The 14,365-nt window shown below is 42.2% G+C and overlaps 2 protein-coding genes across 4 annotated transcripts in view; one reads left to right on the plus strand and one right to left on the minus strand.

Moving 5' to 3' along the window:
* Nucleotides 1-4,343, minus strand: part of BTD (biotinidase) — a 30,143-nt gene extending 25,800 nt beyond the window's left edge. The window contains exon 1 of one of the 2 annotated variants that reach the window (XM_066244386.1): nt 4,208-4,343. The gene's annotated coding sequence lies outside the window, so the exon portion shown is untranslated. The other variant, XM_066244388.1, reaches the window with a different exon arrangement.
* Nucleotides 4,344-4,393: 50 nt separating this feature from the next.
* The window catches only part of HACL1 (2-hydroxyacyl-CoA lyase 1), a 39,977-nt gene continuing 30,005 nt past the window's right edge, over nt 4,394-14,365 (plus strand). The window contains exons 1-5 of one of the 2 annotated variants that reach the window (XM_066244384.1): nt 4,394-4,590; nt 4,772-4,876; nt 10,970-11,010; nt 11,780-11,860; nt 12,858-12,930. In XM_066244384.1, coding sequence (XP_066100481.1) covers nt 4,504-4,590; nt 4,772-4,876; nt 10,970-11,010; nt 11,780-11,860; nt 12,858-12,930 — 387 coding nt within the window. In that variant the 5' untranslated portion in view covers nt 4,394-4,503. The remainder of the gene's footprint in view (nt 4,591-4,771; nt 4,877-10,969; nt 11,011-11,779; nt 11,861-12,857; nt 12,931-14,365) is intronic. The other variant, XM_066244385.1, reaches the window with a different exon arrangement.

Genomic DNA, 14,365 nt, shown 5'->3' on the forward strand with positions numbered 1-14,365 from the left:
ATGGGAGAAAGTCACTAAATAACTGTATTAATCTCAGTTCCAGAACCCAAAAATAGAATAACTGGTATACAAACTCTTTGATAACTGGCTCTGCTCTTTGGAGAGCGTTTTAACATTTCATTACCCTTTTCTTAGAAAACAAAATAAAATTAAACCTATTTCTCCTTTACCTTTTCCACCAATAAAGAATAAACAAAACTGAACAAATAAAATCCCAATAAAATATCCAACAAAATAAAATGACCAGTGAAAGTAATAAAGAATGTGGTTAATCCTTACAAAGTCTGCAACAAAGGACATGGATAAATTACAAAAGAATCCTGAAATGTTGTAATTACAATTGGATTAAAAGGAGTTGCTTCCACCTGACATGTGGTGGCACCATGAAGAAAACGGCAGACCGGCCCTGGCCGGTTGGCTCAGCGGTAGAGCGTCGGCCTGGTGTGCAGGGGACCTGGGTTCGATTCCCGGCCAGGGCACATAGGAGAAGTGCCCATTTGCTTCTCCACCCCTCCTTCCTCTCTGTCTCTCTCTTCCCCTCCTGCAGCCAAGGCTCCATTGGAGCAAAGATGGCCCAGGCGCTGGGGTGGCTCCTTGGCCTCTGCCCCAGGCGCTAGAGTGGCTCTGGTCGCGGCAGAGCGACGCCCCGGAGGGGCAGAGCATCGCCCCCTGGTGGGCAGAGCGTCACCCCTGGTGGGTGTGCCGGGTGGATCCCGGTCGGGCGCATGCGGGAGTCTGTCTGTCTCTCCCCGTTTCCAGCTTCAGAAAAATACAAAAACAAACAAACAAACAAAAAAACCGGTAGACCTGGAAAGCTGAGATCCCTGGTTTGAAATCCTGCTTGCTCTGTCAAGGCACATACAAGAAACAACTACTATGAGTTGAGGCTTCCCTCTCCTCCCCCACCAACTCTCTTTCTCTCTCTCTCTCAAATTAATAAATAAAATGTTAATGTCAGACCCAAGTGAGCAGTGGAACTTTGTACCCTGAACTGAAAGGTGTAAAGGTGACAAAGCATGTTTGAACAGTCTCATCGATTTTTCCCTTTGCTAAGGGGCAGAACCCTTTTGCAAAACCAGTTCATCTAAAATCAGGGGATTTATTTCGACTCAGTTCAGATTTCACCATACTTTATACTGAGTGTATAATTCTTTTGACACAAGTAGACAACAGGGCCCATGAACTGACTACAATTCTAGACAGCCTGTGCTGCCAGTATCAAACCAGTCTTGAATTAATCAACAGTCCAAATAATCAATAGTATTACTTTGGTAACAGGCAATCATACATTTACTATTTCATGCCTCCAGCATGAGTATACAACTAATGTTCTCAAGTTGGGCTGCAAATCAAAAACGGTAGCAGCTTTACAAAAATGCAAGTGCCTCGGCCCTGGCCGGTTGGCTCAGTGGTAGAGCGTCAGCCTGGCGTGTGGAAGTCCCGGGTTCGATTCCTGGCCGGGGCACACAGGAGAAGCACCCATCTGCTTCTCCACCCCTCCCCCTCTCCTTCCTCTCTCTTCCCCTCCCGCAGCTGAGGCTCCACTGGAGCGGGGATGGCCCGGGCGCTGGGGATGGCTCCTTAGCCGCTGCCTCAGGTGCTGGAGTGGCTCTGGTCACAACAGAGCGACGACCTGGAGGGGCAGAGCATCGACCCCTGGTGGACCCCTGGTGGGCGTGCCGGGTGGATCCCGGTCGGGCGCATGGGGGAGTCTGACTGTCTCTTCCCGTTTCCAGCTTCAGAAAAAAAAAAAAATGCAGTTGCTTAACTTAACTTGTCCTAAGACTCTGACTCAGAAGATGTGGGGTAGGGCCCAAGGAACTATATTTTTAAAAAGCTTTCTGAGTGATTTTGATGCAATGGGGATAGAGACTGTCACACAAATACTGATATTAACAATACTGCAGGATAGAGGGAATGGGGTCCATGCATCTGTCAAAAGTTCAGAACTAACAGAAAACCAAGGAATCACTCGAGTAGTAATTAGTAAATTTCATTACGAACACACCAAAAATAGTTTACAAATTGGGAGCACTCGAACCAAAGCACAGGGGTATGTTATAAAGCAGATTACATAGTGAGAAAGCAGTGACTATTCACAGTGACTGGTTATACTATTATAATTTTCAGTGGTTACTTCATATCGACTTTAGGAAACTTCAAATTTTGCTTATGATTTCCAGAGGTTAGTCTAGCAAAATAAGCTTAATTAAGCTTTGTTTGAATGATTAAACTGGTTTTATCTGCTCAGAAAAATTTCAAGGCTGGTCTCCATTTGTTTTTCCGACTTATTTATTTATTCAGTTTTAGACAAAGAGTGAGGTGGGGGGGAGAAAGCAGGAAGCATCATCTCTCATAGGTGACTTGACCAGGCAAGCCCTGGGTTTTGAACCGGCAACCTCAGCGTTCCAGGTTGACGCTTTATCCACTGCGCCACCACAGGTCAGGCTCCACTTGTTTTTTATTTTAATACTTTTCAAACAAGGACAGGAGATACTGTGCCAAGAACTATTCAAAACTACAGAAGGTTTTGCCTCTTTCTGAAATGGCCCTTTTACCTGACAGGTAAGTAATTTTAATTTTTTTAATTTTTTTTTTTTTTTGGTATTTTTCCGAAGCCGGAAACGGGGAGAGACAGACAGACTCCCGCATGCGCCCGACCGGGATCCACCCGGCACGCCCACCAGGGGGCGACGCTCTGCCCACCAGGGGGCGATGCTCTGCCCCTCCGGGGCGTCGCTCTGTTGCGACCAGAGCCACTCGAGCGCCATCTTTGCTCCAATGGAGCCTCCGCTGCGGGAGGGGAAGAGAGAGACAGAGAGGAAGGAGAGGGGCAGGGGTGGAGAAGCAGATGGGCGCTTCTCCTGTGTGCCCTGGCTGGGAATCGAACCCAGGACTTATGCACGCCAGGCCGACGCTCTACCACTGAGCCAACTGGCCAGGGTGACAGGTAAGTAGTTTTAAAATGTTGTCAAACTCATCTAACATTTAATTGTATGCTTATTTTACCTCAATAAAGAGATAATTTAATATTAAAATATGGATACATTCTGGAGTAGAATGCAAAATCTGCATTTATTTTTTAGATGAATGCTGAGACTTCCAAGAAATCTCCTTGTTAGATAGACTACCTTTAGATCAGACTGCCATTTATAGGGAGGCAACTACTTCACTGTCCTCAGCTTGGGTGGGGGTTAGGGCTTGAAATGCAGAGGGGAAGGGTCTCTCTTTAGGAAGGGCCCAGGGCTACCACATGAAAGTCTCTTGGTTTAGAAATCCCTTCACTCCCAATGCTTTCCATTCATTTCACTACCCATGACCCACTCTCCACTCTTCTTGTCTCTTTACCTTCCCTGTATTACTGGTCGTTTTGATGTCAAACACTCCAAATCCTCAAATATTTCAAATTCCACTCTTTGTGATTGGAGATTGTTACTGAGCAAATGTCTAATGACCCTGAGGCCCTAGCCTAGCCTAAGAAATCGCACATGGCAAGCAACTTTTTTCATCCAATAATGTGTTTAAAAAGGTTTATCAGCTGCAGGGCTGGGTTGTAGATAGGCAATGTATCTAAGAATTATGAAAACCCACATTTATCTTTGAAACAAGAATGGAGAGTAATGTGGGTTATTTGCAATAGGTAGAGAAAACAAATGGTCAGAAGTAACTAGATTATAAGAGGCGCTTATTAGCTCTTGTGGCCTACTGGCTGAACAGTGAATAGCGTACAAGGTTGGGAGTCTGAAGCATGGTCTGGAAGCAATGACTCTGGGCAAGTTACTTTATCGCCTGCCGGAGACTCAGGTGTCCTCAATTGTAATACTGGGGTAAAGGGGACACATTGCTTACGGGTTTAATTAACTGTGTTACTATTCTCCACGGATTGCAAAACCACAAAGTTATGAAAGCATGTATTGAAACACGTGTAATAGCTTAGAACACAGAGGACGCGAAAGCCGCACAACACGACCCAAGAACCACTTTGCCCAGCACTAAGAGCAACCCAGCGCGACCGGATCCCAATAGCCCTTGCGGCAACTGCCCACAGGCCCGAGAGCCCCCACCTACCCCGGGGCAGGGGCGGGGCCAGAGGCCTGCGCCACGCCCCCTCTGCGCCTTCTCCGGTCCTCCGGCCTGGACTACAGGGACCTGAAGTGGCTGGGCTAGTAGCCTTCGGTAAGAAGCCTCCCGAGTTTCGGTTTCTTACCTTCTCAACGGAGGCCAGGCCGCAGCGTCCCGCAACCCCGCCTCCTGGCACTCTGACCCCGCGAATGGAGGAGAAGACAAAAGGGCAAGAAAGGTTCTGATTGGAGAGAGCGCGTATTTACAAAGCACCTCACCGGAGCGTGGATTGGTTTTAGCCCCGCCCCTTCCTCTCCACTTTTAAAGCTGTTGGTTGCCCTCCTGTCAGTCAGGGGACTTGTCTCCCGGGTTCCTTTTGCGGAGCGACTTGGTGTCATCCTGCTGACGACTGCGGGATTGTGTTGAACTTGTAGGTGGGAGATGTCCACGAGTAACTTAGAATCCAACGACGAAGGCGAGGAGCAGGTGTCTGGGGCTACAGTCATCGCCCAGGCCCTGAAAACGCAGGTACAAGGGACCTGCCTGCAGGGAAAAGCTCCTGCTGACCCCAGCGGGGGCGGACGTGTGTGGAGGATGAGGATTGCGGTGGGAGTGGGAGGGCGGGAGGTTTTCTTTCTAGCGCCCTGGAGGGGACCATGTGACGGGGGCTGGGGCATTTAACCCCCTGTTCTTGCCCCCCCCCCCCCAGGATGTGAAGTACATGTTTGGCATCGTAGGTATCCCAGTGACCGAAATTGCCATTGCCGCCCAACAAGTGGGCATCAGATATGTCGGGATGAGGAATGAGCAAGCGGTAAGTATGGATGCTGGGAGCTGAACGCATTTTGTTAATGATTAATAATAATGGCACATAGTCATCGCAGACACTCGGTGTTTACTACTATTCTACTACTTTACACGCATCAATCACAACAAATTTATGAGGCAAGAACTATTCATGGTAGTTGGCACAGAGAGGTTAAGTAACTTGCCTGTGGTGACAACTGTTAAGCGGAGGAGTCAAGATTTAAACCCAGGTGTTCTCGATCTGGAGTCCATGCCCTTAACACTGTACACGATTGTGCTCTGCCAAGTGTAGAGTGTCAGAATTGGGACAGCGTTCAAGGCTGAATCTGGGTCTCCTGTCCTTCACTGTCATAACTGCCTGTTTATTTCTGTGTATCATTTGTCGGGTCTGACTTCCCTAATAGTTTGTGAGCTTCAGGAGCACAGTGATATTATTTCTTCTTGACACATGTGTTTCCCCTACATGGTTCCTGCACATGATAGGTACTCAGGGAGTACCTGTGCTATGAATAGAGGAAAGCCAAGTCTCCTGTTATATAGGAGGTGGTGGTGCACGGTGACATATCACAGGTAGTACAGCCATGATTGGAACTCAGGTGTCCTCTAAATCCCGGTCCAATTCCTGTCCCACAACATCAGGCTTCCATCTTTCTTAGAGGCTTATGTAGAAGCATGGGAAAGGAAGATAGAACGTTTTGTCAACCCAGTGTCAGTTCTTCCTCTGTCACCCTAACCCCACCCTTTTCTTAAAAATGCTGTGTTCAGGGTCAAGAATCCACTTCTGTAATGTCACATACTGTCAGTGGATCTAAAGCTCACTGTTCCTGCTTTCCACTCTCACCGTTGCCCTCCACTTCTGGCTCTTGCCCCCTCTTGCCTAGAGAGCTACCTTGATCTCCATAAGTGGTGCCCTTCCTCTGCCATCAGAAAAGAGTTCCTGGAGAGAAGGGATTGTGGTTCATTTGTTGTTCCCATGGTGCCTGGCTTGGTTAGGGGCTTCTGTATGATGTGGATGCTTACTATATTTTTATTAATTGAATAACATTCCTTATCTATAGATTTGAGAATTGTGGGTTGTTGTTTGTTTTTAATCTTAAAACTAACAGGTCTTGAGTTTGTGTTGCTTCTACCTTCTACTTTTCTTAGTTGGAACAACATTCTGTTTATCTGTGTGGAAGATGAAGCTAATGCCCATTAATGGGGTTTATATTTTACTGTTTTTCCTAGTGGTAGGATATCTGGTTTCTTCATACAGCAGATATTTATTGAGTATGTACTATATACCAATTTCTGTGTTGCATAACCTGTGGGAGATATGATGAAGCAATGAGGTTTAGTATTTTTCTGCTTTTCTTTTACAAGTGAGAGGAGAGATAGAGAGATAGACTCCCACATGCACCCAGACCAGGATCCACTTGGCAACCCCTGTCTGGGGTCGATGCTCTGCCCATCTGGGGCCATGCTCATAACTGAGCTATTTTTAGTACCTGAGGTGGAGACTCCACAAACTATCCTTGGCGCCAGGAGACTGATGCACTCGAACCAATCAAGCCATGGCTGTGGGAGAGGAAGAGAGAGAGAGACAGAGACAGAGAAGGGGAGGGGAATGGGTGGAGAAGCAGATGGTCACTTCTTCTGTGTGCCCTCACCGAGAATTGAACCCAGGACATCCACATGCAGAGCCAACAATCTACCACTGAGCCAGCTGGCCAGGGCAGGTTTAGTCTTGATCTTCAAGTTGATCACAGTCTGGGAAGGTAAGGGAAAGACACACCAAAAAAAAAAAATCTAGTATTGTAACTGAGAATAGATGTATGTATAGTGGACAGAACATATAAAGGGTGACTGGTTCTCTTTGGGTAGGAGAGAGAAGATCACCTGTAGAGGCAATGGTTGTTCATACTGTTGCATTAGGTTCACTGAGAGGTATGATGACCTGTGAGACTGGATATGTAGGTGAGGGGAGGCTGTAGAGAGTCTGTCGCTAGAAAAGGAGCGTGGAATTTTTTCAGTAGGCACGGGGTGAGACTGTAAAGGGTTTTATAGATAGGTGGGCAACATGATTAGATTTGTACTTTAGAAAGATTATTCTGGTTGCATAGAGTATGGATCAGAAAGGCAGCTTAAAGTTTTAGTTCAGTCCCCATAAGCTTAGTTGTGGGCCTCCTTAGGTCCCACATGCTTTGCTGGACACAGAGTATGGAGATGAGGGACAGTTCCTGTCCTTGAGGGGCTTAGAACCTAGCTATGGAGACACACAAACAAATAGTTTTATTATAATGTGGTAAATACTGTGCCTGAGAGAGATCCAGGGTGCTGTGGGAGACCCGAAAAAGGTTCCAGGTTCAGCCTAAGACTTCAGTTTTCCTGGGAAGATGATGCCTAAGCTGCCTTGAAGGATGAGTAGACATTAACCAGCTAGGAGATGATTCCTAGATTTGGGCTTGCGTGACTGACTAGGTGGATCATAGTGCCACTGACTCAGATGAGGAGTACAGAGAATTTGAAGAGCCAATTTGGAGAGAAAAGGTCATGAGTTCATATTTGGACATAATGAGTTGGAGATGACTGTTGGACATTCCCAGTGCAAATGCCCCTCGGTCGACCTGATTCTGCGGCAGTCAAAGGCAGACTTGATTAGAGAATGTGAGAACAGGTTCCGAAGTTATTCGAGAAGCAGAAAAGGTCTTGGCCTCCAATTGCATAGATGTACTAAAGAGAAAGGTGTAGTTGGTTGTGACTTGTCTTTCATTAGATCCTTAGAATAATCAAGACATATATTGGCCAGGAAATTTTCCAGGAAGTAGGCAGACTGTTAGGAATACCTGTTATTCAGAGCTTACAGGGTGCAGTCACTATCCTGATTATCTTGCATGTATTAACTGATTTTGTCCTTACACCAATGCTGTGAATTATGTTCATTTTATAGATGAGAAAGCCAGGGTACAGAGTTAACTTGCTAAAATGACACAGTGGAAATTAGGGGAGCTGGGATTTGAATAAAAAACAACTTGGTTCCTGTGTCTACTCTCTTAATTACTACAAACACTATTTTACCTCTGAGTGGAGGTAATTTGGTAGAGAAATAGACTTTTTTTTTCCTATTTTTCTGAAGTGAGCAGCGGGAGGGCAGGCAGACAGACTCCCTCATGTGCTTGACCGGGATCCAGCTGGCATGCCCACCAGGGGGTGATGCTCTGCCCATCTGGGGCATTGCTCTGTTGCAACCAGAGCCATTCTAGTGCCTGAGGCGGAGACCATGAAGCTGTCCTCAGTGCCCGGGCTAACTTTGCTCCAATGGAGCCTTGGCTGCAGGAGGGGAAGAGAGAGAGAAGAAGGAGAGGGGGAGGGATGGAGAAGCAGATGGGCACTTCTCCTGTGTGCCCTGACTGGGAATCAAACCTGGGACTTCCACATGCCGGGCGGATGTTCTACCACTGAGCCAGCCGGCCAGGGCCGAAAATAGACTTTTTTATGATCATAAAACCAGTCTCTCTTCACCTTTAACACTTATTATCAGAGGAATATAATTTTGTTATATATTGTTTTATAGTTTGCATTCTGCCGCAAGATTTCTTACCCTGCTTTAATAAGGGGGCAGAACTCCTCAGTGTCCAAATAAATGTTCCTATTGCAGTGAATATTTTATGCATTGATTTTTTAGGAGCTGTCTTCTTATTGTCCTATGTGAATTTGGCCTTACATGCATAAGGGAGAAGTGGTAAGGGCCAATAGAGAATAGCAACAACAGAAAAGTACAGAGACTTTGTGCAACTTCAGCCTCTTAGTGGGGCATAAGGTAGTCGTACCAGTTAAGATTATGATGCATTATAATTTTTAATTTTTAACTTATGTTTTTAATGTGGATTTATTTACATTTAGTATATCACATATAAAGTTGAATGGAAGCTAGATAATACCCGATTTATTATTATTTCAAAAAAGAAATACTGGAAAAAATTATGTCCCAGTCTAAGAAGAAGGATTTTCCCAGATTATCTTGTATTTAGTTTAGCACCCTCCTTTCTTACTATCAAGAGCTGAACTACCATTTAAAAGTAAAAACTAATCATATGCAGGCCATCAGGGAAATCTCAATAAATCTCCAAGGATTGAAAACATATAGTATACGTAACCTAACCATCTAAAAATAAACTAATTAGAAAATCCCCCAACATTTGAAAATAACTCATTAGATACTTTGTAAATATTAGAAAAGATTAATAAAATCAATAAATTTCAGATACACAGATCAAGAATAAAAGAAAAAATAAAAATTACTAATATCAGAAATGGAAAAGGAGACATCACTGTGGATCAGTGTATTGAAGAAATCACAATGAAAAGTAGAAAACATTTTGAATTGAATGATAATAAAAAAATACCAAACTCGTGATAGCTGAAGCAGTTCTTAGAAGAAATAGTTTCACCTGATCAGGTGGTGGGGCAGTGGATAGAGTGTCAGCCTGAGATGCAGAGGACCCAGGTTCAAAATACTGAGGTCACCAGCTTGAGCGCGGGGTTGTTGGCTTGAGCGTGGGATCAGAGACATGACCCCATGGTCACTGGCTTGAGCCGACAGGTTGCTGGCTTGAAAACCCAAGGTCGCTGGCTTAAGCAAGGTGTCACTGGCTTGAACAAGGGGTCACTGGCTCCACTAGAGCCCCCCCCAGTAAGGGACCATATGAGAAAGCAATCAATGAACAACTAAGGTGCTGCAAGGAAGAATTGATGCTTCTCATCTCTCTCCCTTTCTACCTGTCTGTTCCTCACTCTCTCGCAAAAAAAAAAAAAAAAAAAAAGAGAGAGAAAAAAAAATGGTCTCAAATGAATCAGTAAAGAAGATTTTTTTAAAAACCCAGTGCTCTAAGATGACATTTTCAGAAGCTAGAAAAAGAAAATCAAATTAAACCCAAATTAATGGAATAAGATACTAAACATAAGAGCAGAAATAAATGAAATAAGAAACAAATGAACAATAGAGAATAATCAAGGAAGCCAGAAGTTGCTACTTTGACAAGATTAACCCATTTGATAAAACCCTAGAAAAAAATGCAAATTACCAATATTAGGAATCAAAAAGAACACATTCCTATTGATTTTGAAGATATTTACACATTTGTAGGATATGAATAAACTATATCCTAGAGAAATTCCTGGAAAAACTAAAAACTGGATTCAGTATCTAAACCAGGGGTCCCCAAACTACGGCCCGCGGGCCACAGGCGGCCCCCTTAGGCCATTTATCCAGCCCCCACCGCACTTCTGGAAGGGCACCTCTTTCATTGGTGGTCAGTGAGCGGAGCATAGTTCCCATTGAAATATTGGTCAGTTTGTTGATTTTTTTTTTTTTTTGTATTTTTCTGAAGCTGAAAACGGGGAGAGACAGTCAGACAGACTCCCGCATGCGCCCGACCGGGATCCATCCACCCGGCACGCCCACCAGGGGCGACGCTCTGCCCACCAGGGGGCGATGCTCTGCCCCTCCAAGGGGTCGCTCTGCCGTGACCAGAGCCACTCCAGCGCCTGGGGCAGAGGCCAAGGAGCCATCCCCAGGGCCCTGGCCATCTTTGCTCCAATGGAGCCTTGGCTGCGGGAGGGGAAGAGAGAGACAGAGAGGAAGGAGGGGGGGTGGAGAAGCAAATGGGCGCTTCTCCTATGTGCCTTGGCCGGGAATTGAACCCGGGTCCCCTGCACACCAGGCCGATGCTCTACCGCTGAGCCAACCGGCCAGGGCCGGTCAGTTTGTTGATTTAAATTTACTTATTCTTTATTTTAAATATTGTATTTGTTCCCATTTTGTTTTTTTACTTTAAAATAAGATATGTGCAGTGTGCATAGGGATTTGTTCATAGTTTTTTTTTATAGTCCGGCCCTCCCAACAGTCTGAGGGACAGTGAACTGGCCCCCTGTGTAAAAAGTTTGGGGACCCCTGCTCTAAACCATTATTTGAAATTTACAGTTAGAACATTCTTGTTAAAATGGAAGATGTTTCCATTCTTCCCTTACAATTAAGTTCTAGTCTCAATAGTACATTATTATATGTGTATGTGCTGTAAGGATCCCAGTATACTTAAGTCCCAGTGTGTTTTCTTTGTAGGCTTGTTACGCTGCCTCTGCGGTTGGATATCTGACAGGCAGGTAAACTCAAGTTTATATTTTAATTCAGTTTTCTTTTAAATGCTGTCTTAAACAGAGGTTCCTAACAGAATACTTTATAAATGTAAAATGACAAACTGAATTATATGAAGATACCTTTTCTTTGGAATTTTAAGCTTAGAAAGTCATCTAGGGTTAAAGCATTCAAATCAACTTTAAAAAATTTGGACAGAATACTGCATTTCAGAATGACTTTCTGTCAAAGATTAATTGACATTATGCTTGTGAAGAAAAAATTTCAAAACACTTCTTTTTTTTCCATACAAAAATGTACTCAGCAGTCAAAACTTTGCTTCTGTATACAGTCAGCTTAATTCAGCCAAATATAATAGCAAAATATGAAGAGGTTAGTGAAGTACGAAGACTGATATCTTTCTCTTGTTTTTTTTTCTAATGCAAAAATATTTTAGTAATTGTTTTACCAATTATAGAAAAGATCTGTATGTCCTTCCTTTGAAGGCCAAGAAGGTGACCATGTTTCACCCTAAGTGAAATGAGTCAAGTATTGCATATGACCACCTTTTGTTGTTGTTTTAATTTATTAATTTTAGAGAGAGGAAAGGCGGGGAAGAGAAGGAGACATCAATTTGTTGTTTCACTTATTTATGCATTCATTGGTTGATTCTTGTATGTGACCTAACCAGGGTTCAAACCCTCAACCTTGGCATATTGGGACAACACTGTAATCAGCTGAGCTAGTTGGCCAGGGTCTGACTTACCTTTAATAAAATACATTCTGTTTTACTTTTAGGCCGGGAGTGTGCCTTGTTGTTTCTGGCCCAGGTCTCGTGCATGCCTTGGGCGGCATGGCAAATGCAAACATGAACTGTTGGTAATTAGGTTGTTTTATTGAAAACATTTTCTTAAAAATATCAGTGCATGATTTTACTTAGTGGAGCAATTGCTGATCTGGGGTGGGAAGACTTGGGAGAACAGCTTTAAAAAAATTAAGGAGAATATTAGGAAGAAAAATTCTAAACTATCAATAATTCCTTTTCCTAGAGATAAACCCTGTTAACATTTTTGGAGTGTACACACACACACACACACACACACACACACACACGGGCAAAGGTAGGTTTTCTTTGTTCGTATGGTAAAAGACATGCAGATTATCATTTTATAATAGCTTTATTAACTCAAAAGAATGTCACATTGGCAAAAATAAAAAATAATTTAAAAAACCCTACTTTTGCTGACCCTTGTATATCTAAATCTATATGTGTATGTGAATGTGTGTATAATTCTCTTCAAATGAAGAATTATTTTTTTTAAAGATTCTAGATCAGTATGCAGGAATGTATTTAATTCTTCATCTTTTTTTGGATAATTAGTAAGAAAATTGAAAATTCCTCCACTCACTGAGTTTGTTTTATAAGCTGTCTATAGTACTTATTTATTGACCTTGTCCTTAACCTCAGCTCTGCTACTTTGCCAATAAGATCCTGTTAAAGGGAGTTATCTTTTCATCAGTTCATAAACTATTTAATCGTTGTTGTTTTTTTCTTCTTGAAGGAAAAGAATGTTATTGCTAAGGAATTCCTCTCATTCTGCCAACTTAGAGCTTTAGCACCAGCATCAAAAGGGGTGGAGAGGGGCATGGAGGGAGAGCATTTACCATAAATTTCAGATGTTTCTGAAATTGAGGAAGCATTCTCTCACATTGGGTTATTTTCTCAGTCTTTAAATCTAAAAATTTTAAGGGAAAATGTAATTCTCATTTCCTCTTTAACATTCATTGATTGTTTATTATTTTTTGGCCACTTATGCTGAGTATTTTACAAGTTGATCTCATTTGTAATTCTCTTTTAAAAAATGAATTATTTCAGGCCCTTGATTGTGATTGGTGGTTCCTCTGAAAGAAGTCAGGAAACGATGGGAGCCTTCCAGGAGTTTCCTCAGGTACCCAAGTCTAAGAGTTTCCTCTCGAGTTTAGTAACATAATTATATACTGTAAGATTTATGGAGAAGAACATTGTATATCAACTGTAATTTTTAAATAAATAAATGCAAAATGATTTGTGGAGGAAAAAAATAAACAGTCCTGTCTTCAAAATAAACAATTAAAATGAAAGAGAGTTACCTGAGGTAATTTAAAGATGATATTCCTGAACTAGAAGACAATTTCTGTGTAGATATTAAGAAAGCTTAGGCTCTGCTGTGGAGAAATCTTCCAAGAAATGAACTTTTTGTCAGGCTTTTCAGCTTTAAAAAGAAGTTGTTCAAAGAGTCAAGATAGTGCAGCAATAAAAATGGTTTTGGACTATGCCCCTCAGACTCTGAGGAAGTAAAAATTTGAGAGGAAAAATCTTCTCAGAATGACTTACGAGTAGACTCAGGACAAGTTTATTTTTGTTTTGGAAAGCTAAAGAAAAATATTTGGAAATTTTTAAAAACTTGAAACAATTTGTCATTGAATGCTGCAGTTTTAAGGATAGCTGTAGAAAGCAAATAGGTGAAAGTGAATGATTAACACTTAAGATATGACTATATTTGAGCATTTACAGCGCAAAGTTAAAACCATTAGGCAAAGCATGTTGCTAAATCAGGAATCATTGTGAGAACTTCAAAATATAAACATATAATTTTATATATAATTTAAACTAGATACTGATATAGGTTAATGAAAATTTAAGATTTTTATACTCTTGAAAGGGAATTGAAGTTTTCTAACTTAAGAGTAGAGAATAACAACAGTTATTTAGAAGATGTTGATAGATGTATTTGAAAAATAAGTAGAGCCTGACCTGTGGTGGCGCAGTGGATAATGTGTCAACGTGGAATGCTGAGGTCGCCGGTTCAAAACCCTGGGCTTGCCTGGTCAAGGCACATATGGGAGTTGATGCTTCCTACTCCTCCCCCCATCACCCCCCCTCCTCTCTAAAAAATGAATAAATAAAATCTAAAAAGAAGAAAAAAATAAGTGGATTAGATAAGTTATTTAAAAGAAAATTTAAAGTTACTACAAAAACTTCATAGATGGAAAAAAGCAGAGGATAATATTTATTATAAATATTTTTCCCAAAAAGGAAAATAATAGAAGTTTATTAGATGAAATCAAAAGTTTGAAGAGAAGGATATAAATACATATCTATTTATTGTAGAAATACTTAAAACTAAAAAGCATGTTTATGAACAGACTGAAAGTTGGGGATTAATTTTAATTCTATCATGCTTATGGGAAAAAGATTACCAATTATTCCATAGATTTCATACCAAAAAGTATCTAGAGAAACAGTTTCTATATCATGCTTCAAAGTACATTAAACAGTAAAAAATTAACACTACTGATCTTACATGATTCAAACAGCATGTCAACAAAATATATAACAGGACT

This window comes from Saccopteryx bilineata, chromosome 10 (assembly GCF_036850765.1).
Source record: "Saccopteryx bilineata isolate mSacBil1 chromosome 10, mSacBil1_pri_phased_curated, whole genome shotgun sequence".
Taxonomy (NCBI): Eukaryota; Metazoa; Chordata; class Mammalia; order Chiroptera; family Emballonuridae; genus Saccopteryx; species Saccopteryx bilineata.